The sequence below is a fragment of the Thunnus albacares genome, chromosome 1 (assembly GCF_914725855.1).
Source record: "Thunnus albacares chromosome 1, fThuAlb1.1, whole genome shotgun sequence".
NCBI classification, from domain to species: Eukaryota; Metazoa; Chordata; class Actinopteri; order Scombriformes; family Scombridae; genus Thunnus; species Thunnus albacares.
Genome location: NC_058106.1, coordinates 25472618 through 25486199, shown reverse-complemented (window position 1 = coordinate 25486199; position 13582 = coordinate 25472618). Strand labels below are relative to the sequence as shown.

General features: G+C 39.0%; 1 protein-coding gene across 1 annotated transcript in view; it reads right to left on the bottom strand.

The window, feature by feature from the left end:
- Nucleotides 1–8502, bottom strand: part of LOC122982566 (glypican-6-like) — a 167996-nt gene extending 159494 nt beyond the window's left edge. Inside the window, exon 1 of the mRNA XM_044351953.1 lies at nucleotides 7629–8502. Within this exon, the coding sequence (XP_044207888.1) occupies nucleotides 7629–7788 (160 nt within the window). The 5' untranslated portion in view covers nucleotides 7789–8502. The remainder of the gene's footprint in view (nucleotides 1–7628) is intronic.
- Nucleotides 8503–13582: the final 5080 nt, after the last annotated feature.

Genomic DNA, 13582 nt, shown 5'->3' with positions numbered 1-13582 from the left:
ATGGGCAAAAAGAACGACCATAAACAAAACAGAACGCCTTGGTTGTGTAATACACATAATGAATAATGGTAGGAAAACACCCTCTTGGCCAGAGGGTGAAAATAGAAGAAGTGATTAGTGTTGTCTGAGTAGTAAACATTATGTTATATATGGCTTTAAATCAATCCTCAGGGTCTCTCCTTCATAGACATTAGCAGGCAGACTACACTATAATCGTGGATGCCCACCCACTATTCCCCCATGTCAGCAATTATATGTCAATGTGACCCCCACCTCCCTCAATAAGATTCCCACACCACCCTCGCCCACCATCAGAGAAATCCTCAGGGAAAAACTTTTCCCAGCGGAGGAAGACCACATGTGACTTTTACTTCTGTTACCTCCTGTGGCAGTTTTATTTTCACTGATGCATTTATTAGAGATGAAAAGTTGAATGCTTCTTCCATTTTTGTACAAACAAGTATAAAAGGCATCATGTAGCAGTGCCTCTGCGCAACACAAACAGCAATTCAGATCACTAATCCCTCAAGTTCAGATGGATTACATCCTACCTGACTCCTTCCTCTTATCCCAGAGTTCCTCTCACCTCACATACTGTAGTTACCACCCAAGTCATGATTTCACTACATAATTAGTCAAGGATACTCTTCATGCCCTATTTTACTGAGTTAATTTGTTTATTTTCAAGCTTATTTTCTGTGCTCTCTCTTAACTCTCCACTCCTCTCCATGCTAATCCCTATACAATCACACCCTTCCTTTAACTTATTGCTGTTATTTTCTAGTTCCTCTCAAGGCTTGAGAGGGTAGAGATCCTTAATCCCCCCTCCATTACTGATTTAGGCCAGCAGCTGATTGAAAACTGGAAAAAGTGCTATAGCAGTCTCCTACGCTAGCCGGAGGCTTTTCACACTACTCAGAAAACACCATACATGGTGCTGAGGAGGGCTTCCAGGAAGCTTGCAGACCATATGCATTTCAGGCATGAATGCCTGCAGAGGGCTGACACATTCTTCAGGTCAGGAAAAGTGTCAAACATTCTCATTCACCAAATCTGAATGAGGTGTAAAAGTGCAGCTGGAGGATTCACAATCCAAGTCATTTGCATGTGCCACGCAGACAACTTGTCTCACTCAGTCAAAAACAAAACACTTTTGTCATTTTCTACCACAATAGATGGTAATGTAGCTAATGTAGCTATTTCAATTGAAAGTATCTTTTGCATCTGCACCATTTTTTTCTGTCAGTCGTGACTCCGGAGCACAGAAGCTGTAGCCTATTGTTTTTTTTATCATTTGTCATTCTTTTTTTATTACTATAAACATTTAATCACAAGATTTAATATTTGTTTTTATTTCTTTATTTTATTATTATTATTATTTATTTATTATTTTATTATGTTGGTCTTGATTATCATCAATGGTTCCTTTGAGTCAAAATAAATTAAATATATTCTCTCAGTTAATTAACGAGACTGCAGAGTTGTGTTATGGCTATCGCTTCTAAATGTCGCTGTTTCTTTTCTGTGAAATACAATTTTTCCACCGGCTTGGTGTGTCAAATCAATGAGCCTCACTGGTACAATGGTGAAGACACCAGCTAAAGCCGTAACATAACCTATATTCAGTATACCATTATATAGTATTCAAAATTGGTGGTTACAATCAGGAACAAAATATTGCACTGTGTATTGAAATGTAAACAAAATGTGTGAATGTATAATAAACTCAATCATCCATAAAACCTGAATCATCTTGGAATAAATTCAGTAGTTAAAAGTAAATTGTAGATATAATAGTAAATAAAACTTTTATAACAAGTAACAAAACGGACTGTCTTCATCTCCATAGCTCCATAGGTGGCTGAGGATCATGGGTAATTCCGCTATCCAAAATAGACAAAAAAAACCAACTTGATTTCTAAGAATCTAGGGAGAAAAAAAACAATGGCCATAATATTAACCTATTTTATTGTTGAGTTATCAAGGACGCTTTCATGTTTTTGTGTTGAGAAATGTTGAGGATATCATTAAAAAAAAACCTCAACACGGGAATTAACTGTGAGGATAATATTTCCGGGCAGTGTGTCCTCCGGTCCTCCCACCAGACTAATGTTCACAACGTCGTATAGCATAGCGCTGCAGGAGGGTTAATATTAAGGTGAATGGACGGCCCTGCACATTGAAAAATGTTGCTAAAGGGGTACCCAGTGCATTAAAAAGTGATGTCAAAGGGTCCTGACCAAGCATCTGTATGTGACAAGTGGGAGTGAGAACGTGTTGAAGAGAAAGACCTGGAAAGTGTGGCTAAACTGCTACACACACAAAAACACACAGACACACACAGACATACACAGACACGCACGCACACAGCCTAATCTCCCTCACATCTCATTAACTGCTCTCTCTGAAGATGTATACAGACTGGCAAGAGACTTATTTCCAATTTGGCAGAGCCAAGAGCATCTTAATGGGCTTTGGAAAAAAATGCCCCACAGAGTTTCTATATGGATATTTGCAAGGCTAGAGCTTTTACAGTCGTATTCCCACACATTCACTAAAAGTTTCATGTCATTCCATTATTTAGTGATTAGGCATCTGGCTGAGAATACATCGAAAATTACTCCCAAATTTATTTTGCATACCTGCCCTACATATAAAATTAATTAAAAATTGATCAGTGCAACAAACAGAATGTTGATTACATACTTTTGTGACAATATGCAGAAATGTGACACTAAAAGATTAATCATAACTGGATTATAACAGCATCTTCCTATGTGTCCTATAAAATTCCTGACAGAAATGATGAGACAAACAATATGTGCTGGTACAGGATATTGCTTAATAGCTTGAAAGCCTGAAATACTGATTCTTGCAATGGAATCTTAAGGGAACACTACACTAATAAACTGTATTTACACCCTTAATTATGAATAAACTGTATCATCACCTTGAATCATTTGCAATTTTAACAAATTAAATCTGACACCCTAAAACGTGTCCAATATGGAAAAATATGGATTTAAACCTGCTTTGAAGACATAAATGTAAGATTTTAGTTCTAATAAAGTACATCTTAGTCAACTTTAGATGTTAATAGGTGTTGTAAGATGGGTTACTTTAAGTGATGTCAGCATCAAGTAAGCTCAAATGTTTACAATGGGAGCTCTGTTGTATACTGAAGGTCCACAAGGGTCCTCACATTAATTTAAGTACACACAGCAAAGATCTCTGATATCTGGGTTGTGTTTAAGGGAACTGGGAAACCACATGTATCTCACAACCTGCAAACAGCCAACTGCAGATCACGGTGATAAACAGAGAGAGAGAGTTGCACCATCAAGAATTCACATGAGGAAAAATTATGCTGTATTGTATAACAGCTAATAACTGTTCTGTTAAGAGAAATCAAATAATATTCTTTAAAGTTGCTACGGATGAACCCCAAAGGTAATTGTTATTCTTGAGAAAGGAAATATAAGACTCAGGCACTGCATTAATAGGAACCGCAGCACATCAAGTGATTTTGTTTCAAAGCCGTAGCAAAGAGCCGAGTCCACCCATGAGAATCCCAACTGCTGTGTGTAAGTAGATGTTGATATTAACAGCAAAGCCTGGGAGCAAGAGCTCCATGGCAGGGCCTGACTGAAGCGTACAGGAGCCGTTGCGTTTATGAACAAAGGGCTGACAATCAAGCAGCATTGTGAGCGTGACACCATAGCTAATGTCTGACACATGCACACATGGGTGATCCACACAGGCAGGCTGTACTGTATTGTTGGCTGACTGCCGTGTAGCACACCAGGCGATGGTACACTAACAACATGGACATGAGAGCAGGGGAATCACAAGCTCAACCTGGTGGAGTTTAATGAAGCTGTCCACCAGCGAGTTTGAGACATTTTTCAGATTCACCCCATATAGTGCAGTATATTTCAGCACCACCAGCCTGTCCTACCCACCTGCTCTTTGAAAAGACTACTGGCAAACTTCCGAGAGACCTCTTACTGTACGAAAACTAGTCTAAAGCCAGTTAAGATTTTTCTTACTGACCTCTGCCTCCCACCACTCCCATAATGTACGCCAGCTCAAGAGTCCTTAGGAGAAAGTAGCACTCTTTTAATAAATTAAGTGACCTCTATCTAAGTCACTCAGCTCTGCCAATTACCTTAATATGTCTGCATCAGCGACAAACAGTTATTTCAATCCCAGAATAAAACTGTACTGTATGTATGATGACAATTTGCCAAGCACAGCAGTAAGTATGACAGAAGCATGCTGAGCATGCATTACAACTCTTCATGTTGGAACCACACACGTAAATCTAACTCGGAGATAGCAGAAAACTGTGCACCAAATGTTTCTGCTTTCTACTGCTGTAAAATTTGTAATTGTGAGGGGTTATTATTAGCCTAGCCACTCAGTAACTGAATAAAAGCCATACTGGGTAGTTATATATTGAATGGCATACATACATACATACATACATACAGTCTTTAAAGATTTGGAAAAAGGATAGCAAAAGCTACAAAGAAATGGCCGAATCTTCTCGTGTAATCCTTGACGGTTTACCAGATTCTTTATGTTCAGGATCAGTTTTATGACTCTGGAGCCCATGAGACTCATTTAAATGCTGCTGTAATATTTCAATAATGGATGGCCTGCAGAATTTAGACAGTAGCTGTGTAAATGTGCTGACAAAAACGCCTCGGAGAAGAAAGCTACTTCAATTCAGAACTCCACAAACAAAACATACATATTTATTCATTTCTGACCTTTTTAAAAAAACATTTGAATTCAATAAACATTTAGCATGCATGATATCTAAGTTTAATTAAATTGTGGCTTCAGTAACTTGCCTATTTTATTTTCTCTGCAAACTAACATCTGTATAAACATATATGTTTTATTGGTCACCTCTTAAAGAATGTAGCTCAGCTTGTCTGTGGCAGAGAGCTGTCAAAATAATTAGCTGATGCAAATTGGACTTTACAACCTGAAGTATTAAACCTGTGCATGTTTGTCTCTAGAGGTACAGCAGTAGCATGACATAGCACATGATGGAGGGATGAGCACTAACACTGCTCATACAGCTTACCACACGTTTGCATTAGCATAGATAATTAGGTATAATTGAGTGCTTTCTACTATTCCATCTCCTGAGGCCTATATCTATCTTCCATCATATTTATGCAAAGGTTATTTGGAGACACAGGCCCAAAAACATGTTGATGTGTAATGTGGTCAAATGGTCAGACATTATAAATATTGTTTAGTTGTAAATAACTGAAAGTTGCAAGTAGATGAGGCATGTTACTGTACATGAGACAGAAAAATAAGCACCGAAAACTTTTGTAGTCTAATAAAATTAAGTCAAACTTTGTCAAATTATTTAAAGAAAGTTATCTGACACGATCTGAATTCTTGTTATGGTAACTGGAACCCTTCCAGTGCTCCAGGCAGGGTGAGGCCAACAAAAACTATGTGGTCAAATACTGGAAGACTGCATGATTTTCACTCATATGAAAACTGTCAGTTGAAATAAAAACTCATGTAAAGGCCAAGATACTGTCTCAGAATACATAAAATAAACTAATAGAATTGTATGAATGACAAATATAAACTAGCTAATCAAAAAAATGTGAAATTAACCATGTTCTTGTTTCATGTTTTATGTTTCAATCAGCCGACTCTACATGACCATTTATTATAGATACAGTAAGAATTCATGCCATGTCGAAAAATAAATGAAGAAATAAGGCTACTTCACATATTTGGATCCACTAAACGAAGCTGTAATCATTAACATACCATCCCTTTGCAACCCTGAAGGCAAGAAGGAAAGGGGAGCAATATCAGAAGCCAACATGTCCATCTTTCCTCTTGCTTTGTCACATTTCATCAGTTTATCGCACCTTTAAAAGTGTATAATGTAAGTATTCATGAAGAAAAGATTCTGTACATAATATTTAATCTATTTTGATTCTAGAGCTCTTTTGCTTATTAGATTTCATTACAGTTCATGGAGTAGTTTTTGCTGGTGAAAGTCTTACCTTCTGTATTTTCAGGACATACAGATTATGCTATTTTTTTCTGTGGTCTAGCCAGTCATAAATTGATGCATTAATTTTTAAAAGGTCTGAATGGTCAATAAGGGCATTAACTTTAAAATTTAACACATAAAATTGACATTCCTGGATTAAATCGGTATAAAATAACTTAATAAGACACACACAAGTTACACAGACACAGACTTACTCACACATTCAATCAGCAACAAAACTATCAAATTCCCATCTAGCCAAAAACCATGTTAAAACCAAATAAGGCGGCTCTATGATCATTACTGCTTGACACTGCCAATTACCAATACAGTGTCTCTATTTTGTCCGAAAGAGGCAATAGAAGGATTAACTTCAGGCCTCTCTGGTTCTCCTCTTCCCTCTCATGAAGCAGACTATGTTTACTGACTAATCTCCTTCCCTGCTTTGACCATAAATGTGATTACCACCACACAAGAGATAATAAAACCCCATATCTCTGCTGTACCAAAGAGCATGAATTAAAACCTAAGCTTTAGCCTTGAGGAATATCGGAAAAAAAAAATCCACAGCAAAAGGAGTACAGTATTTGGTGCTGAGTGCATACAGCCCCCTACTGGTAAACAGTACTCACTATTTAGACAAAACACAACACAACAAGCTCCATGATCTTCTGTTGAATATGAGCAACAGGTATGCTGCCAGTTTCTCAACGTGTCTTATGGTGTGACTGTTGCAAAAGCAGGCTCCATTGAGGCAGCTCTATTTGCAAAAGATTTTAGATGTAGGTGGTTGCAAGAAAAAATTATATACTGAAGTCTCTCATATGGGGGCATTGGTGCCATTAAAAGGGTTGTCTTTAATATTTATAACCTGTGAAGTCACCTCTATAGGAGGACGGACATCTTTGGTGGTGAGAGTGCTGAGGTGATGAATTTGGTTTGTTTGCCATTATTACTCAAATTTACAATATGCTGGTGTCAATGTGGCTTCTAAAATGTAAAAGGATTGAGAATGTAGCCATATGGGAATGGTTAGTGTGTGATTTATAGAGATACTTATAGAGCAACATGACTGCTGCTTTTTGCACAGATGGATCATATGCATATATGTATTCTGGGTATTAAATCCAGTGTTTGGTGTCTACTTAATGGGAGATAATGAATGAAATGCAGCTCCCTGTGATTCATCATTAGGCAATGTGGAAAAAAGAGGAGAAATACTAACCTTTACATGACAAAAATCTAACATAGTTCTAATCTACCGCAATATAGCCTTTGATTTATAAAAAAATACTTCAGATCAAAAAACACACAGACTGAATAAAGATATAGTTCGGACAAATGCTCTGACAAAGTCCATCACATGCACGTACCGTTTGGGAATAGCAGACTTATCATAATGCCTAGGTCGACTCAACTGACTGTTAGTAAGCTCAAATGCTCAAAGGTTTGACGAAGATCACATAGTTCAGGTTATGTGTGTTGATCATCCTGACATGGTTTGATTTGAGGGGGGAATAAGACATGATGACACGTGGTGAAAAGGGGGGGCGAAACGCTGCGATGATTTGTCAGTTTTCCCTACCTGATATTTCCTGATGAGGTACATTGACAAGGCTGAATCCTTTAGCGTTATATGCTTGTCTAACCTCGCTGCAGCTCCGCGCTTTGCTTTCACCACCAAATGACAGGGACAGCACCGACAGAGTACATAAGGCGACTTGCAGTCTCCACATCGCACACATCAGTGAAATCCTTGATAATGTTTCACAGGGAAATGCGAGCTCCGTCAGAGAAAGAAATCCAAAAAAGGCTGATCGAAAGATTTCTCCAGTGAGCGGGATATCAGATGTTCACTGAAACAAAAAACAAAACAAAAAAAATCACTCCTCACTTAAGATTCTGATACGTCCACCTCATTGCAAAAAGCTTCGTCTCTTCCCCTCGAAAAGAGGATCCCGGTGAGTCCGATTGCTCCCAGCTTGAACAAATCCGTTTGAAGAGACAGTTGCTGCTGGTGCTCTCTGTGCCAACAACTTCTCCCGCACACACGGCAGCCCTGTGTGTGTGTGTCAGTGCGAGGAAAGCAAAATGAAACGGAGACACGCTGCACAGCGAGCAGAGCGCACAAGGGCAGGGCAAAACATGGAGTGGAGTGGCTGCGACTTCAGCAGCTCGCATCCAGGGGCGCGTACTGTCCTCTGCGTGTGTGCATCCTTGGTAATGCGCACAATAGGCACATGTTGGAAGCGCAGGGACCATGGAGTTGTCTGGGCGAGGTAGACCTACACATGGACCAGACTCATTACATTATTTTCTTTCTCCTTTTCTTTGTGGTTAGTCTACAAACTCGCAGAGCCTCGACTGCCCGCTCTGTGTCTTTTGATGATAATAACCTATAGAGGTAGCCTAATATGATAAAGCCTTTCAGATGGATTCAGAATAGGACACACAATACATGCAGCTGCCAACAATTTGCATCAAGAGGCGTTTTGGCACACACAGGTGCACACACACACACACACACACACATTCTGAATTGATTTGAAAGTTGTCCTGCATTACATTGTTTTTTGTCTCTACCATTAATGTGTCATTTTGTCTAATTAGAATTTACTTAAAGTAATAATATTGAATATTTTCATTTAAATATATATCTGTTGAGTCACTACACCTATCCATCACCGAATGAGGTAACACAATGGTGTTGGAACCTGTGGCCCACTGATAAAGCCCTTGCATTTGCAGTATGAACTGGGTGTCTGTGGCGATATTCCCGAGAAAAATTTAAAGGCAGTGGACAGTTAGTGATGCGTTTTCCTTCACCCAGCAGTGGTTGGTTCGCCAGAGAGGGTAGGAGGCGCTAACACAACAGACTCGCTCTTCAGCTCACTTGTGTGTGTCACGCAGGCAACACTGTTTGGATTTCTGGGTGAGTGAGATCCAAGAACACACCTGCAATTACCGCTTATCGCCATAGGTGCTGCCAAAGAGAGTGAAACAGAGATCTTCAAGACTGTTACTTTAACTTTCTCAATTTTAGGTCAGATAGATGACAATGTTAACCAGTTCTCTTAGTCTCTTTTCCCTATTGTTTTCTATTGCACAGCCTTTCTAAGCATTCTCACTAACAAAACCATGATCATTTATATAGGGCAGAGGTGTTTACATGCATTACATTTATAGAGATAATTTTACCTAATTTAAGTTCACCAGCCACAAACATTATATTACCAATGGCAGCACTGAACTGACTTATCACATTATAACATCAAAGTGTGTCATTATTTAAATAAAAATGTCTGTGTTAAAATGAGAAAACTTTGTTGTTCTAAAAGAAGGAAACGTTTTCTTGTTATGATGAAGAAATCTAAGGAAAAAAGTATCTTGTTATAAATTGAAAGATTTCCTCTTGAGAATATAAAAGTAGACTGCATCTCGTAATATCCTGCAAACACGCCCACAGTGTGTTTTGTGGTTTTGGAAGCTGTACAGCTGGCTTGTTAAAATCAACTTTAAAAAATGCATTGTAAAAGTGCAATCAGCTATAATTCAGGGCTGTGAAATGTGAAGGGGAAATTAGAAAAGCAGTTTCCCCGGTGCTAGGCCGCAGAATATGGTAAGGGTGAGAATTTGAATAAAATGATCAAGTCTTAATTCCTTTAGTGCTGATACATACTGAAATTCTGCTCTTGCTGGGCAATATACAGTAGAGGTGATTATGAGTTTGTGGACACAATGCTGTCTACTCTGGAGCTCTGTCAGAGAAAGAAGGTGATAAAGTTATTCAAGTTGTTTGATTAGTAAACTAGAGAGGAATTGTTCAGAACAGGAAATATCTACAGTATCTGCCACAATAAGGAAAAGGAATTCTCAATATCTCATGATAAGTATTTGACATTTTTCCTTTTATTAGATAGGAGAGAGTAGAGTTGTGACAGGAAATAAGGGGAAAGAGAGGAAGAGAGGAGAGGATATGCAACAAAGGTCCCTGTCTGGAATCAAACCGAGGGCGTTGCAATTGTATCTTTGACTCCTGAGCCCCCAGGATGCCCCAGTATGTCACTATAACAGGAGTTTTTTTCATTATTAATACAAAGTGTATGTTGTCTTTAAGTGAAAATGTTCTCTTTACATTAAGTTTTCTTGTTATAACTAGTTGTTTTTAGCAGTAGCCCCATTTGTGAGAAATTCTGGGTATATGGAGAAATTACATAACCAAAATTAACCTGATAACGACAAATCTCAAAAAAGTAAGTGGGTGAGAGCAATGCTGAACAAAACAAGGTAATGGCACATTGTTAAAATAATGACTTCTCCATTTTATGCACTCCGACCTGTGAATCTGTCAAAGCTGGCCAAGAGGTTGCACTAAAACAGGGAAATTGAATCTGAATTAGACATTACAGAAGCTTGGAATATGTTGAAGTGAATGGGAGACGCAGGATAGAGGTATAATGTGGCTGAACCTTAAATAGTTAGTCAGTTGAAGTGCAGTCAGCTTGAGGGAATGAGATGTGAATGACCTGTTGGTGTAAGAGTTAGTTCCAAAAGGGGCACAACTTTGGTGTATTTGGATTTGTGGTCGCATAAAAACCTTCCCCCAACGTACACAACTATGAACCATTTCATATTTCAAATGACTGTGCATCCTTCTCAAAGTTTCACCACTGAAATAAACTCTATAAAAAACATTTGGTTCTTTTATATGAACATGAGCATAACTCAAAATTTTGCAAGAATAACTACAATTGTAGGCAGCCAAGAAGTTATCCTTCAGAAACATATTGCTATTGAACAAAAAATATATCAAGTTTGCTGAGTGTAAAATAATTTAATGTAAAGGCTTACAAATGATAACAGAGCTGACTCAGCTAATAAATACCATGTTTCCATTTCTTCATTCTGGCTCTCATTCAATGCGAAGCAGAGTACTAATGAGTAAACATCATGGACATCAAAAATGCTGCGATGGACCAAACAGCAGTGGTGCTGTTCAGATCTAGAAATGCAATATCCTAAAAAAGTTGAGTCACTGGAGTTCTGTCCTGTTGGGGACCATATCAATGAAAATCTTCAGGACCTCATTGTTGTCAATAGGCATCACTATTTCTATGGCCAGTAGGAGGAGATCTGTCAGCCTTGTTTTTACCAGTTTCAGCTTTGAAAAACAGTGTTTTACATTTGCTGCTGAGACAGGCAGGGTGGCATATATTTTGATGAGCTTGAACAGTGTGGGGAATACAGTGTGAGCATCAAATTCTTTAAATACATCCAGCATCACCTTGGTGGTCCTCACCTCTGTGGAGTTGGGTCTCCTCCCCCTGGAAACTACAGAACACACACTGTGAATGCATAGTTTTGAGACCCTGGCCAATGTCCTTCCACTGTGCCGGGTCCTTCACCTCAGAGCCTCTTGAGGTCCTGTCTCAATTTGTCTAGAAAGGTGAAGTACAGCCTGGTGGTCCTTGGTAGCTGACATGGAGCTGTACTTGAATTTTCTAGGGACTTTTCTGCATCTTCCTTGGTCTGGAATCTCTTTATACATGTCAATTTCCACTGCCTCTGCTGTTATTGTGGCTTTGTGGAAAATCTCTGTGAATTGGTCATTGGTCCCCAGCTCCTTCACTCACCTCAGGACACCATTGAAAACAGAGTACGCAACTGGTAAGTCTAGGTCTTTCTGCTGGAGTACATCGGAAGCAATTGATGTTTCCAGGAACACTGGTGTTGCAATTTCCAAACAGAGGAAGAATTCAAAATTTATCCTGTGTACCAGCATTTTTGCCTCTTCTGCAGCCAGATCAGGTAGCTCACACTTCTTCAGATCCTTCAGGTATTGCATTGCAGCAGGGAAGACTTTTCTGACTGTCTTCAAGGCATTTTCCCTGCAGCTCCAACAGGTGTCTTGGAGCTTCTGTAGCTTGAGGATGCATTGACTTGGATTGATGGATCTGCGTCTCCACAAATGTCGCATGGTGCTTTTGAGAGTTGGCAATGAAAGTCTAAAGTTCTTCAGCCACTAAGAAAAAATCCACAAAGTGTATGCTTGACTTTGCACTCTCCACTATAACCGAGTTTAAACAATGCACATGCACATACAGTGCCTTTTCATTCTGCTTTTGTATCCTGGACTGTAGCCCTTTGTAAGGCCCACTCACACACCATGTTGGCTGCCCCGTTGTATACCTGCCCACAGATGTCACATAGCACACAACAAAGGATGCCTGCTTAATGTGCGACACATCAGTGGTCTCATCAAGCAAAATGGAGAATAGCGATGCCTCCATCACTTCCTTCTGGATGATTCCTTTCACATAAATATTGAGTGCTCTTAAAAGGTCATTTTGTGTTTTGTATTGGAAAGGAGAGACATCTGGGGTCTTTGCTTTGATGCTCACTTTTCCTTGATTACATCAATATGAAGCTTGAGGACACTGTCATATTGGCCTAGCAAATCCACCAGATGCAGGAAATTTCCTCTGTTTGAACTTAGCCAGCTTTCATCACTACCCCTGAAGGCCAAACCTTGTCTTGCTAGGTACATTGTGATGCCCATTAATCAGAAGATAATCTCTCTGTTCTTCTGCCTCTCCCTTTCTTTGGCTGCTTGCATTTGAGAATCAGCCACTGCAAAAGTCATGTCCAATGCCTGTCTTTCAAAAACATGGGCATTTATACCCATAACCACCACCAGGTAAAATTTACCCCTATATGAAAGGCATTTTTTTCTGCACAGTTTATGTTTAAACATTCTAAGTTGCTAGGTAACGGTGTTCGTTGGAGTGTGTGATCTGACAACTACGTCAAGTCATAATTAAATTTTAAAAAAGAGCTGAGGAGAATGACCTTCAAAAAACCTTTGCCAAGTGCCTAAAGTGCAAGAAAGCTGTCTGTGGAAAAGACTGCACAGTCAAATGTCTGCTCAAAGTGTGTTTGATGGTCATGTAGTGTTCAAATGAAGATGATTTAGCCTACTCACAAATGTTCATTGTGTGTAAAACTTATTTTTAGTTAATTAGCTAATTATTCATTCATTTTTGTTTTGCCATATTGTTGTTTATAGGCTATTTAGCCTGCCTTGCCTTTCTCTGTTTTCATGAATGGAACACCAAAAGAGAACATATATATATATATGTATATACATACATGGGCAGGACAAAGTCATTTGGCATTGGCGCACTGTCATCAAAACAACCACCAAGTCCTGATGATGTATTTTCCTGTTACATTCTTATCAGGAATGCATCAGGATGCATTAGCCTTTACACAACAAATGATATGTGGTTAAATGCGTCCCAGACCATCTTGGCAAGTGGTTTAAGTGATCGGATCACAATGTGTCTTGGTGGTTGTTTACACTTGTATTTAGTGCTGTACACAAAGGTTTCTAGCTTCTGGGTAGCCCACTGAATATGCACAAAAGTGTTTCTCCTGCTGGCCCAACCCAGGAGTTCCCACTCTACCCATAGACTTAACATTTTGATGACATCACAGATTTTTAAATTGCTTTTCTCGGCTCGAAGAAAGTTTTACAAA